The following is a 27,761-nucleotide window of genomic DNA, read 5'->3' as shown; positions in this document are numbered from 1 at the left end:
AACCATTTTTGGATGAGGCATCGCTTTTTCAAACTGAGTGCACATCTTATTGGCACGAAACAATTCATTTTAACCCACATTCGTCACTCTTCATATACCAAAGACACAAGTTTTTATTTAATTTTGTCATGAGACTCAGGTGATATGGATGGGTGTTTAATGCGACTACGCCAATAACTCGTCTTTCATTAGAGCAATGAAGTGGAAGAATTGCCTGAATTCCAAGTCTGACACATGCGTGATTAAAACTGGGGGGGAAAAATCATTTGTTTTCCCTCCCGGTGCTCTGTGACAGGGGGAAAATCATAGTCGGGGGGGTTGTTCTAGGATTGAGGATTAGAGAGGCTGTCTGGAAACCAAAAGGGCACTGTTTAAATCCCCAGGTATCCATCAACAGACATGCGCCCATTAGCTGTTTTGGCACTGTAAGTCAACCTGTGCTTAGTCCTTCCTTTAAAGGCACCGAAAACATATTTGCTTATACTATGAAAGATAGGGTCCAATCCGAACACAAACTGTTCTGCGAAACATAAAACTGTGTCCTGACTTTTGAGCGAAATTTGAGTTTTTAACTAATAATAAATAATACCTTTTCCTTTATTGTTTTTTTTTTCTATTTAATCCACAATATATACTGTTATAGAGAAATACTTGAGACTCGCAAAAAATATTCCCCAAAATTATGCATGTGCCTATTTTTTAAAAGTAAGTGATGTAGTACAACCAGCCTGTGATTGACCTAGATTCAGAGTGTTTGCCAAGGGGTGTAGCCAGTAGTATCATAAGAATGGAAGGACGGTGTCTTAAAGGGCAACAGAGAATGTAAATTGAAATAATTTGTGATGCAGATGTTTGTGGTTTCCTACTTGGAGGTCCTCCTCCTTGTTACCACATCACTGCTGCACACATGCAAAAACTTACCCACCCATCCACATTCCTGTGGATAACTTAACACCCCAGTCAACGATCCCAACTCACAACAAAGAACCAGTGATCATTGTTTTAAACCAAAAACTCCGGTGTGGGATCCTCAGTGTCAGTGGGGGAGGGGGATCAGGTAACGTGGGAGATAGCCATGCCTTTAGTCTGATGTGTAAGTCAAATGTGCCGTGACTAATGTCTAATCCAAATGGAAATAAACACATTTTTAAACATACTTGCCTCTGGCACCAGGCCGCAGCCAGCACCTGGTTGATGCTGAGGCATATTTGTATTTTCCTTCAATAAAGTTACATTAAAATCTAAGCATTCATTTCCTAAGAGTAAATGTTTGACAGTAGCCCACGAGTGCTATTAAATCCACAATCTAAACACATTCCACTACAGGTAAAAAATGACACAAAAAAATGGAAGTACCTAAGTAAAGTACAGCACTGAGTCAATGTACTTAGTTAGCACGGCTCAGGGGTCATACACATGTTCATAAATCACGAATCTTAATACGTTTATTTTCCACAAACAATATAAGAGATGGTGCCGTTTGATATGCAGTTTTGGTTGAAATCTACCAAACATACAGGTACAAAAGAGTAGAAGACTAAAATATATACAACAAGGCAAAGCCCAGTAAAGATGCAATTAATACTAACGTGGTGATCTGTCCTTCAATCAACACCTGGGAACCTTTGTAATAATCATTTTAAAAGATGCAGTTCTTCCCATTCCTAATCTGACAGATCAGGACTAATGAGAAAACCATGCCCAAAATCATCAAGATGCCAAATCCAAACGCAATCCCCATGAGTGAGTCTGATACTCTGTCCAACCACGTCATAATGTGCATCATACACGGTGTCGAGTATATCTCACGTTTGTCCAAAACCATGCAGTTCCTGGAGGTGTCTGTGCAGTTACAAGAGTCGGGCACCACTGTTGCGTTTCCCCAATCAAGATATCCTTCAGATAAACCACAACAGAACCCGGACATTTCCAGCTTCTGAAAGTCCTCCTGAACTTCCTTGGGCTGTTCGCTCAGCGGAAGCAGCTGCTCCATGTGTTCCCTCGCCAGCTCCTGGGCAGCTTCAGTTCTTGATATGGCTCCCAACACTCCCACGGCCAAAAGCATGAGGAACATTGCGAGCAGGCCCAGGAAGAACAGGATCAGCAGGCAGCGGTTCTCTCGGAACGCTCCACAGCAGCCCAGGAAGCCAAAAATCAGAGTCACGGCACCGATAAATATCAGGAGGTTTAGCGCCGGCAGAAGTTGATCAGTCATCTGGTAGTCGGCTTTTTTGCACTTGATGTGTATGGAGAAACTGAGAATAATGATTCCACCCACAAAAAATAAAAAGTTGAAGGTGAAGAGAAGGTATTTGATCACCTTGCTGACCGTCATTGTTCAACTCCAACGTCAATCCAAAAGCCAAATGAGAATGTCTCCACCACTGGGTGCTACTGGGGAACTTTTGACCCTTGTTGGAGGCGTGTTCAGTGGGGGAGGGATCACCTTGTTGAAAGCAGAGCACAATGAAAACTGGCCTGAGTGGGTTTAAAAAATGTTATTGTACCTGTTGTTAAAGCTATCCAACACACACCTCCGGATGCTCTCTCAACTCAAACAATGGGATGGCTTGGAGGGTGAAACAAAGATTGTAGTCATTGGAATATAATATTAATAGGGCACCTTTCAAGACACCTGTGATGACCCTGCTGTTTGATTGTCCGTTTATATTTCGGCCAGTGCCTATTTTTCACGCTACACGCAAGCGTGTTGGAAGCGTTTCCAGGCAAAATAGAATAGGAAAATATGTCAATAGACACAAATACATATTAATAAATGACATGTTGATGTTTGGAAGTCTCTAGGTTATGATATAAATGCAGATATATAAATGTAATAAAAAAAAAATAGATTTTCTAATATTGCACCTGTCAATACCGAACAAAATATTCTGTAGCCTATTTTGCCGTCAATACTGCCGACGTTGTCTTTGCTGTAATCAAATCAGTATATATTTATGTTTAACATGGCATTTGATTTTATCAATTGGAAACATACATGTGTCCAGACAAGGCTAGCAGCAGCAGCACCGGAGAAAACAAACCCATGTGATGCGTTCGTCCAATCAGCTGCCCGGTTTTCATTTCTTGGGCAACAATACAGAGTAGCGCCGCCTGCTGCTATGGAGACGTATTACGTTTCTCAAGTCGGTGTCGCCTCAGTGCGCCCCGAGGCAGTTTTTTGGACCTCAGGGACCCGACTGATCATCTCGACTGGCTTTTCTGTCGACAGTCGGCCATCTGGCTGGTGTGTCCCGGCCTGAAGTTGCCTACATCCCAGGTTTTTTAAGGAGGTTATTTTAGTGTCCCTTGTGCCTCGGCGTTTTAACCCAAACCTAACCCTACTGTGTGACAGAAACTGAGATAAGTGAGCCCTGATAGCTCCTGGACCATCAGAAAGTACTATCCCTGTAAAAGGGACTTTTTTGGGAGCCTAGAACTAAGCAAGAGTAGAACTCTCCTGCTGTAGAGATAGGTAATGCTATAAAGTTCCTAAGATGCTTCCTGGCCTCCTCGAAAAATTCCTGTGGTGGAAATTAGATTAAAATGAGAAGCAACGTGTACAGTACATTGCTTCACGTCTATTTCAAGAAAATATCAGAAAAAAAAAAAAAATTCCATTTAGATTTGTAGCATGTGAGTTACATTTGCAAAAACAATACGTCAAGGAAAAGAGTTGCTGTAAATGCATCACATGTAAATAGGTAATAAAGTGTTGTCTGCAAAGGGAGTAGAGCAGACTATCTGGTGGCTTACTTGCTGTCAACAAATTACAGATTGAGTCCAGTTTATGATCTTGACTCATAAACAATGACGGCATCTAGTAAAGCAGAAACATCTTAAAATCGTTTAAAACAGAGAAGCTCTTTTCTCTTTATGACCTCAGGTCATTAACTGGTTTACAAACAGATTTTCTGCTTCCCAACAGAGCAGCTTGGATCGGTATTTAGCAGAACACCACAGGCTTCCTGCTCTGCATCATCTCTCGGTCCGAGCTGCAGTTTCACTTCATGATAAACTGTCGCTGAAGCAATTTAAAACACTTCTGCCACAGCTGGGTTTCAATGCAAAGAAAAAACCACCCTCAGGGTATTGGAGATTGCATAGCTCAACACAGCACTACCCGGTGATTTACAGGCAAACACAGTCCATCTCTGGTACGAACAGCTGATGGACAGTAAATATAGATTATAGACCAAGATAGATTTCCCCTTGTAAAATATAATAACCTCATATATACCTAATAATCCTGAATATTTATATTTATGCTACTGATTTAGCATCATGCTGCAGCAGCAGGGATTTTCCTTTGAAATCTTTTGATTACTTTCGAAACAGTATGTAAATTAGGTGCGGGGGAAATCGAAACCCATCTGCGGGTCCATAGGTTAGATTTAACAAGCTTGTATTAATGTAATGCATATCATTACTGTATCGTAGAGTACACGTATGAGCTAATGACTGTAGAAATACTTTGTGGTGAACTCAGAGTTTGTAATACAACCTCCTTTTCCGTAATCTATTTTGCTCATATGATGCATCATATTGAAACCAAAGATAAAGAGAAGAGATCCAGGTAAGCTATCATGAGCATGGGTTAGGACAAATTCAAAGAATACTATAGGTGCCTCCCTGAACCCCAATGTGGCATGCTAAGAAGAGGCTTTCACATTAACAGCACATTATTTCAGACATGAAACAGTTTAAAAACTGAGAAAAGCACATTTGTACTTGACTCAATCACTTCTCTTGTTTCACCATCGTAAAGCTAACGGTGCATTATTTCAATGAGAATGGGTTTCAACAGGCAGGTCACTATAATGTGTTCCATTGACATTATTAGATGTTTTATTTATTTTGTAAATGTTGTAATTGGTTATTTAACACATGAATACGACCATAGATACCAGGAACATTTTGAGTCCAGGACAATATATCTCTTGATATTAAACTTATTGCAGATATATTGGTTACGATGTATATGTAACCTGATAAGTAACAATAAGTTGCAATACAGAAATGTCAAAGATAGGTTTGATGGAATTCAAACACTCAATCACTGTTACTTAGTTTGTCCACCTTCAGAGCACTGACAAGTTTATTTTCCAAATCATAGACTTGTGACATATATTTTTAGATTTTGACTTTTTCATACAGCATGGTGGGACTGAGATACATATTTCTATTATAAATGAGCAAGATCCGTCAAAATGCACGGTCAGCATCAATCAAACTTCACAAAGGGCGGGCATGCAGGAAAATGGCCATAACTCATTTAGGAAGAGACATCCGGCACTAAGACCAAAGATAGTTTAATGCAGTAGCTCCCAACCCAGGGGTCGGGTCCCTCCAAAAGGTCACAAGATGAGTTTAAATCTGATAAAATGATAAATAGAAAGGGAATTTTTCTTCTGCTACACAGATTTATATTTGTTATTTTGACTTTTTTTTCTAATAATTTCTAAAAAAACATTAAATCATTTTGCTACAGCTGACAGATAAATGTAGTGGAGTAAAAACTATATGTTTATATATATTTTATATGGATATTATTATTATAAATGGAAATGCCTGAGTAAAGTACGACACTTGAGTTACTTTCAGCCACTGGTCACTGGTCAGACACATGTCCATAAATCATCAATCTCAAAAAGTTTCTTTTGAACAAAAATACAAGAATTGATCCTTGTAGTTGAATATGCAGTTTGTGGTTGCAATCTATAAAACATACAAACATAGCCAGGTACAAAAGATTAGAAGCATTTACAAAATATACAATAGGGCAAAGCCCAGTAAAGATTAAATTAACACTAACATGGTGATCTGTCCTTCAACCAACACCTGGGAACCTTTGTGATAATCATTACCCATTCCTAATCTGACAGAGCAGGACTGATGAGAAAATAATGCCCAAAATCATCAAGATGCCAAATCCAAACGCAATCCCCATGAGTGAGTCTGATACTCTGTCCAACCACGTCATAATGTGCATCATACACGGTGTCGAGTATATCTCACGTTCATCCAAAACCATGCAGTTCCTGGAGGTGTCTGTGCAGTTACAAGAGTCGGGCACCACTGTTGCGTTTCCCCAATCAAGATATCCTTCAGATAAACCACAACAGAACCAGGCCCTTTCCAAATCCTGAAAGTCCTCCTGAACTTCCTTGGGCTGTTCGCTCAGCGGAAGCAGCTGCTCCATGTGTTCCCTCGCCAGATCCTGGGCAGCTTCAGTTCTGGTAATGGCTCCCAACGCTCCCACGGCTAACAGCATGAAGAGCATTAGAACCAGGCCCACGAGGAACAGGATCAGCAGGCAGCGGTTCTCTCGGAACGCTCCACAGCAGCCCAGGAAGCCAAAAATCAGAGTCACGGCACCGATAAATATCAGGAGGTTTAGCGCCAGCAGAAGTTCATCAGACATCTGGTAGTCGGCTTTGTTGTGCTTCATGTGTATGGAGAAACTGAGAATAATGATTCCACCCACAAAAAACAATAAGTTGAAAGTGAAGAGAAGGTATTTGATAACATTGCTAACCGCCATCGTTCAACCCCAGCGTCAATCTAAAAGCCAAATGAGAATGACTCCACCACTGGGTGCTACTCCTTAAATATGGGGAACGTTAACCCATGTTGGAGGCGTGTTGAGTGAAGAAGGGATCAACTTGTTGAAAGCACAGCACATTGAAAAGTGACCTGAGGGGAGTTAAAAAAAGTTTTCCCAGTTGTTTAAGCTATCCAGTTGCAGCACCTCCTGATGATGTTGTCGTAGAAAAACATAGTTACAGATATTTACTTCATTTACTTTAATACAAATGGTTTGTACTCATCTTTCTTTGCATGATATATTGCTTTAAGAATGATGGGTGGGTTCCCAACTTGGTCAGAGCTGCTGCTATTTTTTAAAACTGCTCAGCTCCTATTTCGGTTGTATGTGAGGTTGTAATCTGAACCCTACAGAAGGGTTTTCCGGGGTGAATGCCAAGCCCCTGTGATTGGTGGAGGCAAGGGTGGACGACCCATACATAAAAATCAGACCCTCTGTCCGACCATCTGTAACAGACTGAATAAATTACTTTACTGTTTAATCCTTTAAACTTGTGCATCTCTCATATTCATCCTGGCCCAAGAGCCAGGTTAGGATAAAATGGGGGCTCTTTCCAGTCAAAGTTATTAAGTAACTTCATTTTTTACTAAGTCTGTTATATTGATCTCTGGTTAAGTTCTTTGATTTGTTTGGCATGTGGTTGTGTTACGCGCAGATCAAGTAATTGAGTCCTGGTGACCTGACGCGCCACAGAGAAAGGACCACTGTACTTGGCCTGGAAAGGTGAATTAACCAGAGGAAGCAGAGAAAGAACTTGATTGCCTGGTCTAAACTGAAGAACCTTAACCCTTGTGTTGTCTTCCTGTCAACCTTGAAAAAACACACTTTTTTTGACACCTTGTTTTCACAGTTTGTTTTTGCTTTTTCCAACGTTTTAAATTGGTAAATTTTTCTTCTTTACATTTTCAGCTCTTATTTCTACGTCCCATATTTTCTGACAAAAATTGAAAATGGGTAAATTTGACCCTAAGTCAACACAAGGGTTAACCTGCTGGTTGTAGCGTTTTCCCTGCGCGACCCAAAGGTTTTTGCCTCACCATTTCACCTGCCCTATACAATCTCAATCTGAAGCTATTCAAATAATCCATGAGGTTCTGAAGGTGGTCCTCAGGCAAACAACCATTCTTTAACACTCCAAGTGGACCATGCACCTTGTCCAAACACTAAATCGTTTGGGCTGAACTTTCCTGGACCCCTTCCCGAGCTGCTAACATCAACCAGGGCAACCCATCCTCCCAGTCACCGGACAGCTCTTTACAGTAAGTGTGCAACAAGAACTTCAGTGTTTGATGAAAGCGCTCAAGTCTTTGACTTTGAGCATGGAATGCTGCCAATTTATTATGTTTAATGTGCAACTGTTTAAACACTTCGGTAAACAGATGGGATGTAAAACTTTAACATTGGTCAGACTGGAGCACTTTTGGGATGAAAAATATAGTGAACTGAGTCAACGCTCTGACCACTGCCTTAGCTGTAATGGTGCAAAGTGGCAGCAGGATATCTTGTAGCTTGACATATTACAGTCAACAGATATGTGTGTCCATATTTGGACTGAGGCAAAGGACCCATACAGTCCACAATTGATTGCTCAAAGGTCCATCCCCTTACAGCAATTGGAAACAAGGGAGCTGGTTTAACAACCTGTTTAGGCTTGACAGTGCCCTGACAGGTATGGCATGTTTTGATTAAACGGGCAACGTCTCGCTTTAAACAGGGCCAGAAAAAATGTTGCACTCATATGTTTTATGGACACCAAGATAACCTCTGGAGGAGTATACTGCGACAGTTAACAGGGACATCAACCTGGAAGATCTGCTCTCCCAGAGACTTTAAACCCTGCAACACCCATTTACGAACCAGCAACCCAAGAAAGGAAATAACACTGAGCAGCACTCCTAACCTCTGATGCTGGTGCAACTCTGTCAAACAGTTCAGTTAAAGATGCATCTTCCTTCTGTTCTGCCGTCAGCCTGTGACGCTGCTTGCTGGTTTATCAACTGTGAATCTGGCAACTCTAAGCACTCTAGTTTCTCTACATCTGGCCCAGCATGAGTGGCAACTTAGCTGGCAGCTCGGGTGACAGCGCAGGCTGGGAAAATGTCATGGGAGCCCTGTGGCCTCGCTGAGGGTGCTACTACTGATGGGAACTGCTGGCGGCTTCCCTACATTAGGCCCCCTGTCAGCCCTCACATTATCCCAAGCCAAGCCAATATTATATGAACGCCCTCAACAGGCAACTGTAGCCGAAAGTTTTTTTAAGGCGGTTTTTTGAAGTGTCCTACCACACTTATGGTCCCCTTGTGCCCATGCCTCTCGTAGCACCCATCCCAGGCGCTGCGTTTTAAACTAAACCTAACCCTACTGTGTGACAGAAGCTGAGATTTGTGTTTAACTATTGAACCCTAATAGCTCCATCAGAAAGTACTACCCCTGTAGAAGGGACTTTATGGGGGGGCCTGGAACTATGCAGGAGCTGAACTCTGGTTCCTCCTGTAGAGATAGTTAATGTTATTAAGTTCCTAAAATGCTTCCTGGCATGCTCGGACAATTCCTGTGGTGGAAATTAGACAAAAATGAGAAGCAACATGTACATTTCTTCATGTCTATTTCAAGAGAATTTACAAAAAGGAAATCCCATTTAGATTTGCAGATTGTAAAAACTGCAGGTCTGCAAAGTAAGCCAGTTAGATTTACAAAAAACGTGAGTCAAGATGAAGAGTTGCTGTAAATGCATCAAATGTAAACAGGTAATAAAGCATTACCTTCGAAGGGAGTAGATCAGACGACAGATCTGGTGACTTACTTGCTGTCAACAAATTACAGATTGAGTCCAGTTTATGATCTTGACTCATAAACATGACGGCATCTATGTTTTTTTTTAAAACAGAGAAGCTCTTTTCTCTTTATGACCTCAGGTCATTAACTGGTTTACAAACAGATTTTCTGCTTCCTAGCAGAGCAGCTTGGCTCGGTATTTAGCAGAACACCACAGGCTTCCTGCTCTGCATCATCTCTGAGTCCGAGCTGCAGTTTCACTTTATGATAAACTGTCGCTGGAGCAAATTAAGACACTCTCTTGCTGTAGCTGTGTTTCGATACAAAGAGAAACCACCCTCGCGGTATTGGAGACCTCCTAGCTCAACACAGCACTACCCGTTGATTTACAGGCAAACATAGTCTATCTCTGTAATGGACAGCTGATGGACAGTAAATACAGACCGAGATAGATTGTCCCATGTAAAACATAATAACCTCATCCTCAAGTAATCGTCAACATATTCAGTGTTAGAAATAGATTGAATACTCCTTTAATGAAGGAGGGATGACATTGCTATTTAGAGATGCTACTGATTTAGCAACATGCAGCAGCAGCAGTGGTTCTCCTTTTAAATATTTTGATTACTTTCTAAACAGTATGGAAATTAGATGCGGGGGAAATCGAAACCCATCTGCTGGTACATAGGTTAGATTAAGCAAGCTTGTATTAATGTAATGCATTTCATTATTGTACTGAAGAGTGCACATGTGAGCTAATGACTGTAAAATACTTTGTGACAAACTCAGAGTTTGTAATACAACCTCCTTTTCTGTAATCTATTTTGATGCTATGACTATGAGTCAATATTGGCATAGATGGCGTAGATGTCAGGCCTGGACTCTAATTAAGTATAATAAATTTGGGCCAGATTGGACAAACCACTGCCTGTTTTGTGGCGAAAGTTGGACATTCGACACCTTGCTAGGGCCACACCGTTGGACGACAGCTAAAGTGCTTAGCAATTTAGTGTTGCCGAGTCCTCTAAATTGTACTGACGAATTTTGAAGTCAATCGGGTTACTTTTGTAGGAGGAGTATGGTAAAGTATAACGCCTGCAAATGGTCAAAAACTTCCAAAAAATACAAATTTAATTCAAAATGGCTGACTTCCTGTTGGGTTAAGGGTATAACTCCAAGAGGCTTTTTTGTAAGTAAGTATGGACATTTGTATGCCAAATGTCATACATCTAGGTCATACATCTAGGTGAAACTAACTGCAGGAGCTACTTTTTCTAAGTTTGTAGGGGGCACTATTGGGCCAATTTTCCACACCTAAGCGTGGGACCCATGTAGATTTTTTCAGACCTGGACAGTCATCATTGATGAAAAGATTTGGGGCAGATTGGACAATGTACATTTGAGTTAGAACAACTTCCTCTTTCATGATGTAACATTGAAGTTTGCCGTGCCACCACGGCCACGCCCTTCAACACAAAATCACAATCATTACAACACAACAGCATCAAGCTATTTAGGCTTTTCTGAACACTTGAGTTGAATCTATTAATTCTGCTAGGAGTTACATATAAAAGTATAGTGACTGTAAATTACTGTTGCCAGTAGGTGGCACTATAGACTATGACTCAATATTGAGATGGAGATGTACTGACCAATTTAGAAGTCAATCGGGTTAAATTTGTAGGAGGACTTCGTTAAATTTAGTGTTGTTTTTGGCGGCCTGTTTTCATTTTAGTTTTAGTCTAGCCTTTGTGTCAAGCTGTCATTTTAGTTTTTATTGGTTTTAGTCACGTTCCTACTCTTTTTAGTCTGGTCAAGTTTCAGTCAACTAAAAGTCTGAGCATTTTAGTCTTATTTTAGTCCGAATTATCCGTGACTATTTTCGTCTAGTGTTAGTCGACGAAAACTGATGACATTTAGTCTAGTTTTAGTCAACAAAAACTGACAACATTTAGTCTAGTTTTAGTCAATGAAAATTGTATTTAAGTCTCTTTTTAGTAATGCAATTCTATTTAACCCAGTCAACATAGTATACGTACCTAGTAGTATAGACAAAACCAAAATGTTCTTTTAGCCAAACCCATTTCAAACAAGGTTATCTTATTATATTATTGTTACCTTATAGACTCAAGAATACATCCATTCCAGACACGGAAGACGCTCTGATTTGAATTTACAACATATTTATTTGACCAACCAAACATGTTAGAAGTACACACACATACATTTAAATAAAATAAAATAATGAAAATGGCATCACATGACAATGCCAGAAAAAAAAATTATACATTCAAGTTGTACCTCCTTGTGGCAAAGAAATCCTGAGCACTAGTTGGCTTGTCCATCTTCCTGGGTGGGACTTGCTTCACTGGTGCCATTTCTGGAATCTAGCGCAGGAATAGATACAATGTCAAGACAGATGCAGCCTCTGGAAAATCTAACTGTTGTAAATATTAAGTAGCATAAATCCTTGCTATGATTTTTACCATAGTAAAAAGTCTACATAATCAAAACAGAAGTAGTCTAAGCAGTAGTCTCAGGAGGCATGTTAATGCCAATACCATTTAGTATTTACTTTAGTATTTAGTATTAGTATTTATTTAGTATAGTACAATTTGGTAGTCACACATGTTTGTCTCAGTCGTTTACAGCTCCAGTGGCTAACGTTTAAAGTTAACGTTAAAATGAGACACATTAACCACAGCCTCATGAGTTGGCATGAGCTTTCTAAAATAGAAAGTAACATTACGTTAATGTCTTGACTTACCTTAATTTCTTTCTTTCCAAATGTCGTTTCTTCTTTTTCTCCCAAAGACGAACGAGCCGGCCATCGGTCCCTTTCTCTGTGTCAGACTTAATTTTGTTTGTTGTCGTTTACGCTAGCTAGCTAACTCACCGCAGCTGCGTATTCTAAATAATGCTGCGAGTGGGGCTTGAATGTCGTCTGCGTCTGCGCAGGCAACTGTTATATCATTTCGTCTCATCTCGTTTTGGTCAATGAAAATGAAGAGACATTTTAGCATAGTTTTTATTTTGTAAACCACATTTAGTCTCGTTTTTATTCGTCAACAATATTGCATTATACATTTAATTATAGTCATCGTCACATGACCAGCATTTACGTTGCGTCTCGTCTCGTTTTCGTCGCGTGATAAAGGTTTGTTGACGACGATATTTCGTCATAATTTATGTTGACGAAAGCAACACTAGTTAAATTTCACCGTGGCTCTTGAAATATGATGGAAATCTCATCATGGATAATTTCGTCGATGATTTATTCAGATGATGAGGTTGAAAAAGTCAAAAAGTCCTATTTCTTATATGACTAAATGTCTTGTAGCCTATATGTTGTTCAAAGCTGGTGTAATGGATAAGACTCCTCTGGACCTCCATATTATGGCTCTGTGATGGATCAGACTTCACAAAGCTTATAAAACCCTTACACTTGGACATTGTTTTCTTCTCACATCTTTGGGTCCATCTGACAAATCAAAGCCTCACCGTAATAGCAAAATGACAGCTAACAATGTGTGATTTTCCACCAATCTTTTGTCTGATTCACTCTCAACACCAACACCTACAGAAGACAGCTCTTTACTGGAGCTAAAACTGGCTAAACAGAGAACAACACACTGAACGACTGAAGCTCTAGTGGTAGGCGATCCTTCAAATCCCACAAATTAGCAATAAACATAAAGTAGGGCTGAGGCTGATGGGAATGTCATTAGTTTTGCATAAACCAATATAGCAGATATAGCCATATATAATTTCTGACCTGAGGATGGTGCTAGAGGAAAAGTCAGAGGATTAACAGTTACTACACTTCATAAGGAAAGTAAATTGTGTTCCAACCCATCTGCTACTTGTCAAGACATTTCACTGAATAATATAAACTTGAGGGACCTTGAAAATCTTTTGGCAGGTTGGTCTTACTCACTGTTTGTACTTACACGAAACCTAACACCATTTAATTTTTATAAAACCTAAATAATCGTGAGCGAGAGACCACCGCGTCTAAACATGTTCTGCACTGTAAAGGCTTGCACAGGCGCACTGATGGCTTGTGTTGCTGGAGATTCCTAAGATAAGGCACGAAAAAGAGTGCATAACTTTTTTAAGATAGCATGCAAACCGTTGTATGACGATACATTGCTTGTGATGGTGCTAGAGGAAAAGTCAGGGAACCACCAAAATTAGGAGGATTCGTTCTCAGGTGCAACAAATTCCTATACAAATTTCATTCAACAGTTTTTCATATATTTTAGACTGGACTCAAAGTGGTGGACCATCAAACAGACATCCATAAAGCCACAGGGCTAAAAAGACAGTATTCGTATCCGAATCTAATGATAACTATGTGAAGGATAACATAACATGAGAGCAGGTGAGGTTAAATACTTAATTCTTCAGAGTTTGTAATGTGGTTGGGGGCAGGAGTACTTTCACTTTTTTTACTTCAGAAGAAAACTTGCTCACCTGTGAGTTGAACCTCAGCTGACAAACGCTGCAGGAGACGTGCTTCCTCTTTACGGTGGGAGGGAGGCCGAGGGTGTGATGGAGGACGGCTTTCTGCACGGGGTCCATCTGGAGGACGGAGGGAGACACAGGGAGAGGCTAATTAAAACTGTGCTAAAGCAGACCTGTAAATCACATTCACTACTCCATCGCTCACTGAGCTGTAAAGAAAAAAAACAGGCTGCCTGGAGCTTTTTAGAAAGCTGGCCATTCATCTTTCGCTTCAACAGGTGCTTTGTGGCTCAGACATTAACACAGACATATCAAGAATCAATGCCCCATTTCCAAACTTGAGGCACACACTATCCATGTTTCACTGTAGGGACTTTACTGGAATGGACGTAGACAAAATCCCTCAAGTGAGCACTTTAAATACACCATTGGCATTATTGCATCTCTATGCATTTCTATATTATTATCAACACTCTCCAGAACATACAAAAAAACAACAATAAAGTTAACCTGCAAACAATAATTGTCTGTGTAGCCACCATCTGCTTACCTTATTTTAAAGTATTTGATAGCTGTCCAAAAATATATAAAATATAAAAAAAAAAGTATTTGGTGAATAATTAAAAAATATTCCTTCATTGTGATCAGTGTGGCCCGATGAGTTTATTGCCTATAGCTCATTAAACTATCAAAGCAGCGAAGAACAGGACCACACACACAAACATCTTTGTCTTTGGCAGAAGCTTTTGTTCAAAGCGAGATACAAATGAGTTACAATGCAAGTCACGGTAGATCAAGGAGAAGCCATCAACACTCTTCTGTTCCATTTTCCACCTGACACAAGTGCAACAAGGCTTGCAGGGCCATGAAGTAACATGTAAGTGCCTAGCAAATGACAATCTTAGAGCTAGAGAAGGATAGAGAGAAAGAGTAACAAGCTGTTGCTCCTGAATAAAATCAATTCATTGTGTGGATTGCAGTGAAGATATACTGTAAATCAGCTAACGCTGCTTTTGGAAGAGAGCCAAGTTCTATGGCGTGGCAGCACAAGCAATATCACGCTGCAGCTTCACAGATAATACCTGTTGGCAAGATAAATTCATTGGGCCCTTGAATTGGTTCACCATGGATGCCATTAAATCCTATGCACTGCAAGCAAGCCCAACAGAAAAAATGCAAATTAGATTAAATTAGATTCAACTTTGTTGTCATTGTGCAGATTACAAGTACAAAGAAAAGGAAATGCAGTTTGCGTCTAACCATAATGCAATGTGATATACAAAGTATATACAGGTGGTGCATAGGCAGGACAAGAAATATATAGCAGTGTTATAAGAGCAGAATAAATATGGCTATGTAATATGAACAATGTATGAACAACATGTACAGATATGTGCAATGTAGTAGCAGTGACATTATACTAGCAGTAAGAATAATAAGAAAATGACACACATTGTTTCAGAAAAGTTGAAAAATATTGAAGAATTATTGTAAAGTTACCTGAGATTATACACAAAGAACATAAGCACACAAACAAAAAGGCATCTGCCACACAAATATATATTTTTTATTTTTAGGACTAACTAGGAGTGAACAGGCTACTGCATTGCTGCACGCTGCTTGTCTGGTTGCCATGGGCCTCCCTCTGTGTGGTGACAAGGCTTTGGGCAATGAACAAACACATGTGCCTCACCGAGAAAGTGCCTCAATAGGCACCACTTGACTGCAGAGGGAGGAAAGGTGCTGGCGGTGTGTGGGAGGATTAATCCACCTTGACAATTGTGCTGCAGAAGGTAGTTACCCTGATGTTACACGGTCACCTTCTGTGGATGCTGTCTGGCTGAACTGAGGCTGTTTTTCAAATATTGGAATTTTGAAAGTATTTGTGTGCAGAGGTAGAAGAAGTTGATAACTACTGGTGCTTCAAGTAGAACCGCACAGTAATCTTTACATAAATGTCTTATCGCATTCTCTATTGATTCATGTGATATATCAGTGCAGTGGCTCTACAATAAATCCAAGTTTTTGTTGACAATGCGTCAGTGAGAAGTTGATTCCACTCTTCAGGTTAGGGTTAGGGTTAGGGTTAACCCCTCAGTCTGGAGTTAGAGTTAGGGTTAACCCTAACCCTTGATGTTGTAGTTGGTGTTGGTGCTGGTCTATACTCAAAGGTATTCCTAATATTTTGATTTTCACCCACACTGGCAGTTGAACCAGCGAAACAATCCCTGAAGCGCTGAGGCAGGAAGGAGAGTAATCATGTGCAGGTGAGAGCAATGGCTGGAAAGCTACAGCAGCTTGGCAAAACAGACAATCTGGCCAAGACTGGCTGAAAACTGGTCTCCATATTTACGCTGTGACGGACTGAATGAGGAGCAGCTGGGTGACGTGGGTCAGGCGATCTCTAGAGGACGTAAACTCACTGAGGGCGACTACAGGGCATGTGATGAAAAAAAGAAACATGGGATTGAAATGTGCAGAAAAGACACACACAGTTGGAGGAGGATAAGAAGGGGCTGAAGAGAGGGAAGAGGGAGGCAGTGCAGACATCGCCATAGCAGACTCCAAACATCCCTCCAGGCCGGTCAGGGTGCCACCAAGAACTTGGAAACCGAGTGACTTGGCTCAGAGGGACTGGATGGTGGAGAACTGGGTCCAGAGGAAGAACTGACTGAGGCAGAGAGCAGGGGGAAACAAACTTGGACGGAGGCCTAATGGAGACAAACTGGAACTGAAGCTCAGAAAAGCCGGGCGAACAGATGCAGACTCTCTAAGAGAAATAGAAGCAGCCTCTGGTACAGTAAGTAAACATGACATTGGTCTGAAGGGGATGCGGACTCTGAAAGAGAGACTGATACAGGCTTGGACTGACTCTCGCCACATGCGGCTTTAGGCTCAGACTGTGACAACGAAAGAGCCACTGAATAAAAACAGCAAAAACTGGTTCTGAGGAGACCCATTTAGGTTCAAACAGAGAAGCAGAAACAATCTGCCAGAGACCAATTTAGGAAGCAAAAAGGTTCATCCACGTTCAGACTTAAAACAGACTCAATTAGGTGAAAAACCAGCCACCATAAAAATGGTGTAATAATTGTTTAAATATGGGGATACCAGCACACATTTTTAGGAAGTCTCTTAAGGAAGGTGTAGTATCTGGACTTATAACGGACCTTTTATAAACTTTGTCTTAAGTTTTTGGTAACAAAGAAACTCGTATGAACTTTAGCCTACATTCGCTGGACACTTCTCTGGAAACATCTGGAAAGAATTAGGGATGCCCTTGTTGGCTTGGTTCCAAAAGGATGATAGCCATTGGTCAAAGTATTGTTTCCTCCCCCATCTATGTTACACACATTATAGAATATATACCATGTTAAAACAAAGAAAGTCAGAGGACCACTGGAGAATTGGGAAAACAGGTCCTCTCCGAGCTCTGCAGGGCTTGTCAAATGATGCTGATTTCTTCAATGTAAATAAACCTTTATAATCAAGAAACAGTGTCGGAGGATTCCTTTCCACACAGCAACGCAGCATCGCTACCAATTATACCACAAAGACATTTATATTGTTGCACTTGGTTGTATACATGAAAGGTGACAAAAATAGTTGTGTAAAAAAAGCTTCTGTCTTCCAAAGAACTAGCAGCATAAAATGATCACGGTATCCATCACTGCAATCCAAACAAGGAATTCATTTTATCCTTAAGCAACTCCGCAACTCAATTTTCCATTGTCAGAGAGCAGTTTCACATCAGCTACTTCACCTTGTAGCACTTGTGGCAGGTGAAATGTGGCACAGAGTGTTGAGGCACTTGTTAGTTAAGGCTTCTCCTTGATCTGCCATGGCTTACATTGTACCTCATATTTGTATGTTGTTTTGTACAACATCATCTGCCAAATGAATGAATGTGAATGTAATCAGGAGGACGTCAGCCTCGTATGTGCGGCTCTGATAGTTTAATGAGCTGTAAGCAAAAAGAGCTTGAGAGAGAACAGAGTACAGCTGGTCAATTGCTGCGTTGGTGTGAATGTGTTTCTGAAAGTTACATAAATTGTCTCCAATTCTGACGTCGAAAAGGTGTGCGGGGAGGGAGTTTCCAAAGCTGTCTAACCATCTGACAAGCTGTTCTGATGAAGTATACTGGTGCCTTTAGACACAGAAACAGGTTCAGGACAAAGACAAAGAAAAAAGTATCAGATTCAGACGGAAGCTGTTTCTCATAAACAAATCAAAGTTTGCACATTTTCCAGAATTTCCCTTTCACAAAAAAGAGATTGTCCACATAATACGGGTTCTCACCTACTGGAAATACTCGGATGCGGTTTACACCGCGGGCACGTAGCCAGTTTGTGATTTGTCATAAACGACCATGTCCCTTGCCATTCCTTGAATTTGACTGACAATTTCAGAATCTTGTCGTCTCAAGTTAAACATTTCCGTCGCCGTCTTTATGTAAATCAACCTTCTTCTTCAACCTTACTTTTTTTTTTTTCCAGAATGGTGTAAGCTGCATGATTGAAACGTCATTAACACGCCCACTTGCTTGCCGTGAATTCTCATGTCTCAATGACATGCCATATTCACATATGGGCTCAATTTGACATTACGCAGACTTTGTACTAGGGAGCTGACAGTGTAAAGTCCACTTAATGCCCGGACATTTGCATTGTCACATACAGCTCCTCCAGGTAATGTCTAGATAATTTCAGGGTTGCAGTGCATGTGTTTGCATGTGTGCTTCAGAAGGAGGGACAGCAGGGACATATTGTGGATTTATTGCAGGGTAGTAATGTGTTGCTGGAGTTATGAGCTCCCAATATGGTTCTGACTTTGACATCAGATTTAATGCCAAAAAAACGCAATAAAAAAGTTGTTCATTACTGATGCTCTTTGAGTGAGCAGTGAAGTCAAAATCTGTAAGTATGTATTTAAATACAGTGCTTTACACTAAATTACGTATATTTTTCTTCCTGTTTAATCGCCTGCATCTTTTTCTTTCATATACTAATAAAAACATGTCTCAAATAAAGTGAGTTGTCACAGTAATATTTTTGAACGGTTCCACTTAATTTCTGACACAACGATTCATACATGTAATCAAAATCATGCTTCAATAAAATGTTCCTCTCACAGCAAAAACAATTACAGCAATTGAGCTGTCAGCGAAGTGAGGCAGTCTCACATGAATCACTCACAGTGCTTATGTTCACAGACAATGCTCAGTATCACAAAGTAGTCCTTGGTGGGTGTTTTTCAGACACTAATGTTCCACTGTGGCACTCAACATTAAAGGTTTTCTGAGGAATGGCATTGTGTTTCAGCACTGCAGTAAATTTATATTTCTGATAGGAACAGAGTGTGTTGACACACATCAACACGGTGCCGGTCTGCAGGGAGAGTGTATGTGGTTTTCAGTACCAATTAGTAGTATGGACCAGGATCAGTTTCACAAATTGCCAGAACCGGAACAGATGCTACATGCTCATGCTTTGAGCCGCTTCGTTGTTAAAGAAGTCGCCAGCAAAACACATACACAAAGTAAAGTGCTACCCAAAAAAGCTCTGATAAACCAATTGTATCCGACCTGCTTGGCACCAAACAGCAAACAGACTCAGTTAGCCACTAGCTGGTGAACATAGTGGTGCATTTAGTAGCTAAGGAGCCAGATATTTCCCTCAGGAGTCGGCGGAGGTAAAAGTAGAATGAATATGGGGCTTAACATTCATCAGGTCACTAGAAACACAAATCTAAATGAATTCTAATGTTGCGTCATGTCTGCTGCATGTGTAATTAGGCCATAGCACATTCATCATATCAGCTTTAGAAGGTGATGATATGTTGAGTATGATCCACTGCCTGTAAGTGCCAAAAAACTAAATTCATGCAGCTATAAGGCAGGAACAGGTCCTTAGTTTTGCTCTTAAGGTGCATCCAGATATAACAGAAAATGGAATTAAGAGACGGCATAAAGAGACAATAAAAGCTTTTACAACTTTAGCACTACAGTATTCAAGGGTAGAATGATCTAACACTCCTACGTAACAGACGGGGAAAAAATTGGCTTTTAATGAAGAATAAATTTACTCAAAATGAAACAAAATATACAGTACAGCATTTGAAAGTAGCTCCTGTCAGGAAGGAACATCTAGAATAGCAAAGATGACTGAGTGCATATCACTTTCATATTAACAACATCAGCTCTTTTGTTCCATTAATTGCTATGCTATGCACAATCAGCATTATGAAACGCTGCACTCACTGTGTAGGCAAAGTCAAAGAGGTAGGAGCAAATAACGCCCACTTGCTCAGTTGAAATGCATGTAATGATGTACATTGAAATGTGCAGCTTCTCACCCTGAAAACACAGAAGAGTCTGCATTACGTTACCAGAGCAGGGACTCTCCTCTGCCTCTGCCCTGACACACTTTGTTTCCAAATTGGAAAGAAAGAGAGTGTTATGCAAGAGTCCACCTTTGTACTGTAAATCTCACCCAAGTTTTTGGGAAGGGAGAAGGGGATGACACATGGAGTTGGCGAGGGTCGCTGGCAAGAGTAAAACACTACAGCAGAGAACCAAACGCACTGCAGCCTGCTGGGAAACTGGGGCCTGAGCTCTGGAAAGCTCCTGCCAGTTAAAAACATCTGGGCCACGAGAGAACGGATGACCTCTTAGTAGAAACACGCATCGGCATAGAAACATGTTATTTCTCCTTCAGTCTGGTGCAGATGCTGTGAAATGAATTCGTGAGGCCAAAAGAAATGGCAGAATCCTGCAAAATGATCAGGAGAAATTTAAGTACGTGGCACTATCATTAATCATTGGGTATAAAGCGAAGAAAAAAAGGGATGAAATGTTCTTTATCCAGCGTGCTATTCTTGGCCGCTAATTTACGGACAACTCAGCACCACAATTTCACCACCTCCTGTGTATTGTTTTACATGTATCTCTTTAAGATTTATTCATGTAGCATTTCATTCCCTCCCCGCACTAAAACATGATGTGTTCAGGCCCCGTCTGAGGAGAGCAGCTGCTGTGCCAGGGACACGTTATTCCCTGAGCTCCTGCTCCCATCAGCCACCCACTGAGCCACACACTCCGCATGGGCCACGCCTGCCAGGGACGGAAATGTCGCCGGAGCAAATGTACCGTGACACACATATAAAGCACGAGGAACCACATAAGTACGAACACCCACGCACACGCCAAAGCATATCACGCATGCCCATTTTCAAGCCTGCAGCAGCGTACAGTGCACGCTAAATTCAGTGTCATCTTTCAAATCACTTCCTCAAGCTCTAATATGGAATTTTTTTCTCAGTTGGTTGAGTTCCAGCAATAACACTTGTCAATCATCCTGATGAGCTGTCTGCCTTGAAACAGCCTCCCGCCTGAGGTAATGGTAAAGCCGCCGCAGACGATCAGAGAGCAGGTGGCAAACACAGACAATCTGCAATTAAAGAAAAATAAATGTTTGCAGTTCCTCTGAACAGGTCTTGGGCTCACATAAACATCCTTAAAATTGTTCAAAAAGCAATTTCGGGTACAAATAAAGGGTTTAGGATCTTACACATAGAATCAAAGACACAACCAGTAATGTGTATATGGTAGCTTATTTACTATTTGAATGTACAAATGTTGCATAATGCAGCTTTAAATTGCTTTTTTTGTATTTGTTGTTATCCTGCGCTCTTAATGTGTTCTAGTTCCCTAAATCAGTACTCCTAATCTTTTATTTATCTCACATACTCACTTTTTTTCAATCAACAATTTCCTTTGTCTTACCTTTTTTGGCGGCAGTAGCTCAGTCCGTGGGGACTTGGCTTTGGAACCGGAGAGTCGCCAGTTCAAGTCATTCAGACTGATAGATAACGGACCAAGTATGAAGGGTGGACTGGTAGCTGGAGAGGTGCCAGTTCACCTCCTGGGCATTGCCAAAGTGCCCTTGAGCAAGGCACCAAACCCCCAACTGCTCAGGGCGCCTGTATATTGGCAGCTCCCTCGCTCTGACATCTCTCCAATGGATGCATGTGTGCGTATTTCCTATGTGTGTGTGTGTGTGTGTGTGTGTGTGCATATAAAAATAATAGTAATAAAAATAAGTGTATGATAAGTGAAAATGTTGAATTTTCCAAAGAGGGGTTAATAAGGTATACATAGATTTTTTTTCTCTCTTTCCTTTTTCGTTCATTTACGAAATTTCAGATTAATTTGACCATGAAGTCAAATCTAAAAGCACATTTTAAAGCTTGCAGATAAGTGAAATATTTTACATTTTACTTTCATTTGCTAGCTTTCAGAGACAATGTATCGTAACGATGTAAGTGAATCTATTTTCTCTGTGGGCGTCTCATTTCACTGGTCCGTCTGTCTTTGATTCGCACTGATGTGTCTCTGTCTCTGTCTCTGTGTCGACAGCGAGGGAGAATAAGCAGGTTATTTGCCGGATACTATCTGACAGCCCACAGAAGGCCTGTCCGTCTCAAAGTTCAGCAAAGCAGCCGCCGCGGATGTTCCCCCGCTCAACGCTGCCGGATAATGTGACAGGACAAGACAGTGATGAGCTGAGATGGCGGTCGAGAAAGGCTGTCTTTTACAACTGACGACTGATAAAAGGGACAAAAACACACACTAAGTGCTATCTGTTTTGGTCGCACAAGGCTTCGTATGCCAACCGTCCCTGATGTCGGTTTGTGTGTGACAGAAGGAGTTTGTGCAGCACAAAGAAGCTGGCACAAAAAAAAAAAAAAAAAAAAAAAAAACTCAACAAAAGATCAAATAATCAATTACGTGACATTTTGGTTTAATTCGGTTGTCTGAACACTGTCTGAGGGGATTACACAATCTCTTTGAAGGAGCAAAGCAGTTAGTCACAGTTGTACTGCCCCACAGCATGAATGTGTGTTCTTTATCCTGCATCGTGTATGAGCTTTGTTTTTTATTACGTGGTGTAAGTCATATTTGCTCCTTACAAAAAAATCACAATCCACAGTAAAATAAAATCAGGTTTTCTCTTCTACCTTTTCACTCTGCAATAACGATCTCTAAGTTATTTATTATTGATGCTATTATGTTTTGTTTACATCAATAAAGAAGTAAAACCGGTGTGCAGTTTGTTAATCATCTCATAAGCAGCACATAAAATGGTGGTTTTCTATCAACAGTATAACTCACCTCTTTTTTTAATTATGCATGTGAATGTATATACATCATTTGTGTGGTCAAACAAATTACAGACTAGACGATACTGGAGTTATAAATCTGCTTTCTATGAACACAACTGGAAGTAGTAACCCACTCATCTTCTAGATATACAGTAGAAACAAGTCCAACAATGACTTGACCATGTTTTTGGATCTATCGCCTCTATGTTAAAGGTTGAGGTGCTTTCTCACTGAACCTGTGCACTTTGGTTAAAACTATAGTCTCACATTGCCAGACCTTCCTCCATAGCGCTGCGCATGAGGGTCTGGCTAATCCACAGTATTCTGTGATGGGAGAACAATTTGCTGTGGTGTATTGGCATGTCTTTAAACCAATCACAATCATCGCAAGACGGAGCCACGGTTGCTTTAGTAGTGCGAGAGAAAACTCAGATTGGACAGATAGTCTAGCTAGCTGTCTGGATTTACCCTGCAGAGATCTGAGGAGCAGTTAACCATAGTCCTCAGAAATCAAGTTTAGAATGCCAACACAAAGAAAGCGGAAGGTAACGGACACCTGGGCGAAAAGAGGGAATTTCGAGCAGCGACGGAGCAATCCTGGAAGTAGAATATCGTGGATGTAGGTTAAAACAAACTCTGGTGTGGTTTGTTTGGGCTGGTGTGAAAGCTGTTCATTGAACCCTGGTGGGGTTTATTTGTATATGGTTCCATCACAGGAGTTTTTGATAGTAAATGTAAATTGATTTTAGCATGATTTCAAAAACTAAAAACTACTGTTGAATCTGCTGATCATGATCTGTTCACGAAGCGATATTATATCCAATCTATATAAATCATGATTACATTTATGCAAATCATTTGGGAACTATGGTAACCATGCAGGGATTTCCCCTCAATCAATCAGTCCAAAACTGTTAAAACCGAAGTCTGCTGTGCTTGTTTCTTACTGTGTGTACTTCAGTTCATTAAGCCCATTAAAAAGTGAGCGACCTAAAGATCCCCCAGTAATATCCTGCAGATTATTGCTGAACAAGACGCCTCTTTTTCATTATGCACAACATGCTGTCGATTTGCAATCTAATAATACTAATAACGCTCATAATGAGTAATTTCTTTGTGAGCTCCTTGTGACACCAGAGAACAGAAATAGACACATTAAAGCATTAAGTGCAGCAGAGTCTCGCATTACCAGACCTATCTCCACTTATCTATACTGGGATAAGTGAGGAAATGCTCTGGCTTGTTTGTATTTCTTTAAACCAATCACAGCCGTCCTGGGCAGCTTGAAGCCCCGAATGCAGCAATGATGCCACTGCAAAAATAGATAGTGAAAAGGGGAGGGCTTTTCTGCACATCTGTGCACATTCAGTGAGCTGGACTAAGTACAGCATGACCGGCTGTTAGTCATCTGACTTTGATTTCCCCAGGTGGGTCCTGATCTGATGATGCAGGATGACAATCGTCAAAACTGCTTAATCAATGAGTTATCTGCAGTCTGTTTGACTTCATGTGTTTTGGTTTCTTTGTAAAAAAAAAAAAAATCCGTGTGAACACGAACCAGACCAGAACTAAAAGGCAACTATGTATATTTTTTTCTCTTTCTCACATTAACCAAACTGCAAATGTGAAAGCACCCTAAAACCTGTATTAGGGAAAGATTGCCGTCATGGTTAAAAAAAAAAAAAATGTTGACTGCAGATAGGAGACGGGACGTGAACCGCATCCTCTGGTGCCAAATTCTCACACTTTCATAGCCCAACTATACACCCTGTAGTCAGTATTCATATGACCACAAGAGGAAAAAAATAAATTATATATATATATATATATATATATATATACAGTGTATATAGGTCGTTTTAGGTGGCTGATGCTGTCATTTTTGTGATTGGCACAGTATCATTTTGAAAAACAATGACATGACAATTAATGCTCAGTTTATTTGCAGAGAAACACCGGTGAACTTCAGCTGTGGCTACCTGTTTGAGCAGCCGGATTGGTTACTACTATATTTTACTCCTGTCTGTAGCTGTGCTAAGTTTGCAGATGGGTTTAAACTAGTGCTGTCAAACAATTAAAATATTTAATCGCGATTAATCGCATTAATGTCATAGTTAACTCGCAATTGATTGTTATTAATTAATTAATTAATTAATTTTATTTATTCTAAATGTCCCTTGATTTCTTTTTGTCCCATTATTTTTTCTCATTTTAATGCTCTTATCAACATGGAAAATTGGATCGGCTTGCTTTGTGCAAATGTTTTTTTATTGAAAACAACATTGGCATATACTGTAGTGTTCAATTTCTAACTAACATTCTCACTTGGACCCATTTAAATATGACTGCAGTAAGTTTGTTCTTAGTTGTGGTATCCATGTGCTTCTGTCTGAAGTCATCCATTGTCGCCTGGCTTTGACGAGGGGGCGGAGAATTCGCAACAGCTGTGTGCTTGGCCACGAAGTGGTATTTCCTACCGGACATGCTGCGAGGATCAGTTCACAACGACAAAACACACAGATCACTTTGGTCTTGTCAATGGAACCATTTGGCAACTTTTTAAAAGTAAACTTTCCATTCAGAATCATCCACTCAAAACGTAACGTTAGCCTGCTACTCTTTGGCCGGCTCGCAAGCCCAAACAAGTGAGTGCGGCGTGCCTGTTGTTTTGTTTGCGGTCTAGCTAGATCCGGTGGGGTGTTGTAGTTTTTCTAACGTTATTAGTTGTTGCAACAGCATGTGAAAAAAACGAAATTTTGCTAGGCCAAAAAGAACGTTAATCTTGTGATAAAAAAATTGACGCTGTTAAAATGGGTTTGCGTTAATAACGCGTTTAACTGACAGCACTAGCTTTAACTGAATTTCACCTGGATTGTAAAAAATTCTGTTTTTACAGTAAACAATGTCATTTTGCAGTAATCAAAAGAGAAGAGGAAAATTGGACAATGAGAACAAATCAGCTGCTGAATTAACGCTGATTTAACGTTGGATAAAAACAGGCACATAACATAATGAGCCCACACAAAAGCCAAACCGACTGCACATACCTATGCATTTTAATATTAAGGAATTTATTGCAGAACCAGCTCTATAATGATATCATGCTAAGGTGTATGTCATGCGTAGAGCTGCTGGATAGCACATATCTGTCCAACAGACGCCTGTGTTTTGATAATTTATACACAATGTAGGCTATATTTGAAACGTGTATGACTGAGGCATGTAGTGTTTATACTGGGTCTTCTCTTCACATGCTCCGGAGGCACAGAGGAATCTATTCTGTAAAAGCAAGCAAGGTATATAATATAAACATTCATATCTGTTAAAATACATACAGAAAGAAAGAGTGACTGGTCAATGATGGCTCCACTGGTGAGGTCTATTCACGGCCGCCAGCCTCGCTTACTATTAACTAAAGTGGGATAAATGACCTGTCAAATGTAATCCTCGCCCCTATGTGTCTCCCATTTACCTCGGCCGTCTGACCCAGTCCATTAGCTCATCATCAGCTGATGTCATAGCTTGTTGCCACACGGGAAGGACTTTGGGAACTAGCAAGTCAAATGCGAGGGGGGATTTCATTGGTTTATAACAACAAGAACAGGCTTCCAGGTGTTCGCAGAAAAACACAGAACATTATGATAAAGGAGGAAAAGAGGGGAGTGACCACCAAAATATTACGCCAGTGAAGGTATCAGGTAGAAAATGTAGCAACTGAGACCAGCTTTGAGGTTTCAAAAGTACCACAATAACTCAACATTAAATCACTAAAGCCAGTGTGCAATTTTTTTCAGATATTAGACTAGGAGCCCCAAAACTGACAAATTAGATTAGATTGACTTTTTTGTCTGCGTCATTGGAAATCTGTCTTTGGCTTAGTACAGCAAGGTACATACAATACCCATAACACAACACACCATTACAAATAGTGCAAATTGGTAGGTAGCAGCAAATAAGCTAACACTAGAGAGCAAATCTTCTAACAGTTGTTCCCAGATGCAGTCATTCTATGTCCAATGTATGTATGGCATTTGGATATACATTTAGTAAAATGTAATACACCAATACATAATATTGTTAGTTAAATATGTAAAATGGGAAGGGAAGAAACTGTGCTTTAAATTCATAAAATCTGCTTTCTGTCTTAAATCCTAAAGATCTATTTGGTCAGCTTCAAACTTTTTGGGGAAAAGTCTGTTTTACTTGGTAAATAAACTTGTTTATCTGCGTCTCTGACTGAAGGATCCCCTCTTGTACATCAAACTCAAACAGGTACATGTACGTGTGTTTAGCATTTTGTATAAATATTTCAGTCCCAATTAGTAATCACAGAAAAATGAGGAGTCAGGGACAATGTAAAATAGATCTTATGAACATGTCTCATTTTTTTTTTAAGCCAGGTTGCTTAGTGATGGCAATTAGGAAATAGAATTGCCAAATGAAGGTGAAAAGACACTGCATGGGCCAAATGGATGTGTTTTATTGTCATATCACTCTTATTTTCTTTCACCGTCTTTCTTTCTTTGTTCTGATATTCACTTTCACTGTCTTTTTTTCTTTCTTTTTACATTTTCTTTCACTGTCTTTCTTTCTTTGTTTATATATCTATGACTATGTTCTCCGCCCTCCAACACTCAGCCCCTCCTTCTCCCCCCCTTTCGATTTCTTTCTCCATTTTTCTGTAACCCGGACCCTTTTTGCCTTCCCTCCTTGCTCTGCTCTCTTTGCACTTCTCTCTCACAAACACAAT

The 27,761-nt window shown here is 40.4% G+C and overlaps 1 protein-coding gene and 2 pseudogenes across 2 annotated transcripts in view; all 3 read right to left on the bottom strand.

Annotated features, from left to right (window-relative positions):
* Positions 1 to 27,761, bottom strand: part of znf385d (zinc finger protein 385D) — an 83,596-nt gene that overhangs the window by 27,291 nt on the left and 28,544 nt on the right. The window contains exons 1-2 of one of the 2 annotated variants that reach the window (XM_028580889.1): positions 14,932 to 14,961; positions 13,859 to 13,966 (exon numbers count right to left, since the gene is read on the bottom strand). In XM_028580889.1, the coding sequence (XP_028436690.1) occupies positions 13,859 to 13,966; positions 14,932 to 14,952 (129 nt within the window). In that variant the 5' untranslated portion in view covers positions 14,953 to 14,961. Of the gene's footprint in view, positions 1 to 13,858; positions 13,967 to 14,931; positions 14,962 to 27,761 lie in introns of those variants that run through there. The other variant, XM_028580888.1, reaches the window with a different exon arrangement.
* Positions 1,453 to 2,665, bottom strand: LOC114557442 (tetraspanin-8 pseudogene; annotated as a pseudogene).
* On the bottom strand, positions 5,548 to 6,649 carry LOC114557443 (tetraspanin-8 pseudogene; annotated as a pseudogene).

This window comes from Perca flavescens, chromosome 6 (assembly GCF_004354835.1).
Source record: "Perca flavescens isolate YP-PL-M2 chromosome 6, PFLA_1.0, whole genome shotgun sequence".
In the NCBI taxonomy this organism is placed as follows: domain Eukaryota; kingdom Metazoa; phylum Chordata; class Actinopteri; order Perciformes; family Percidae; genus Perca; species Perca flavescens.
Note: the sequence above shows the minus strand (reverse complement) of the source record. Positions and strands in the feature narration are given on the sequence as shown.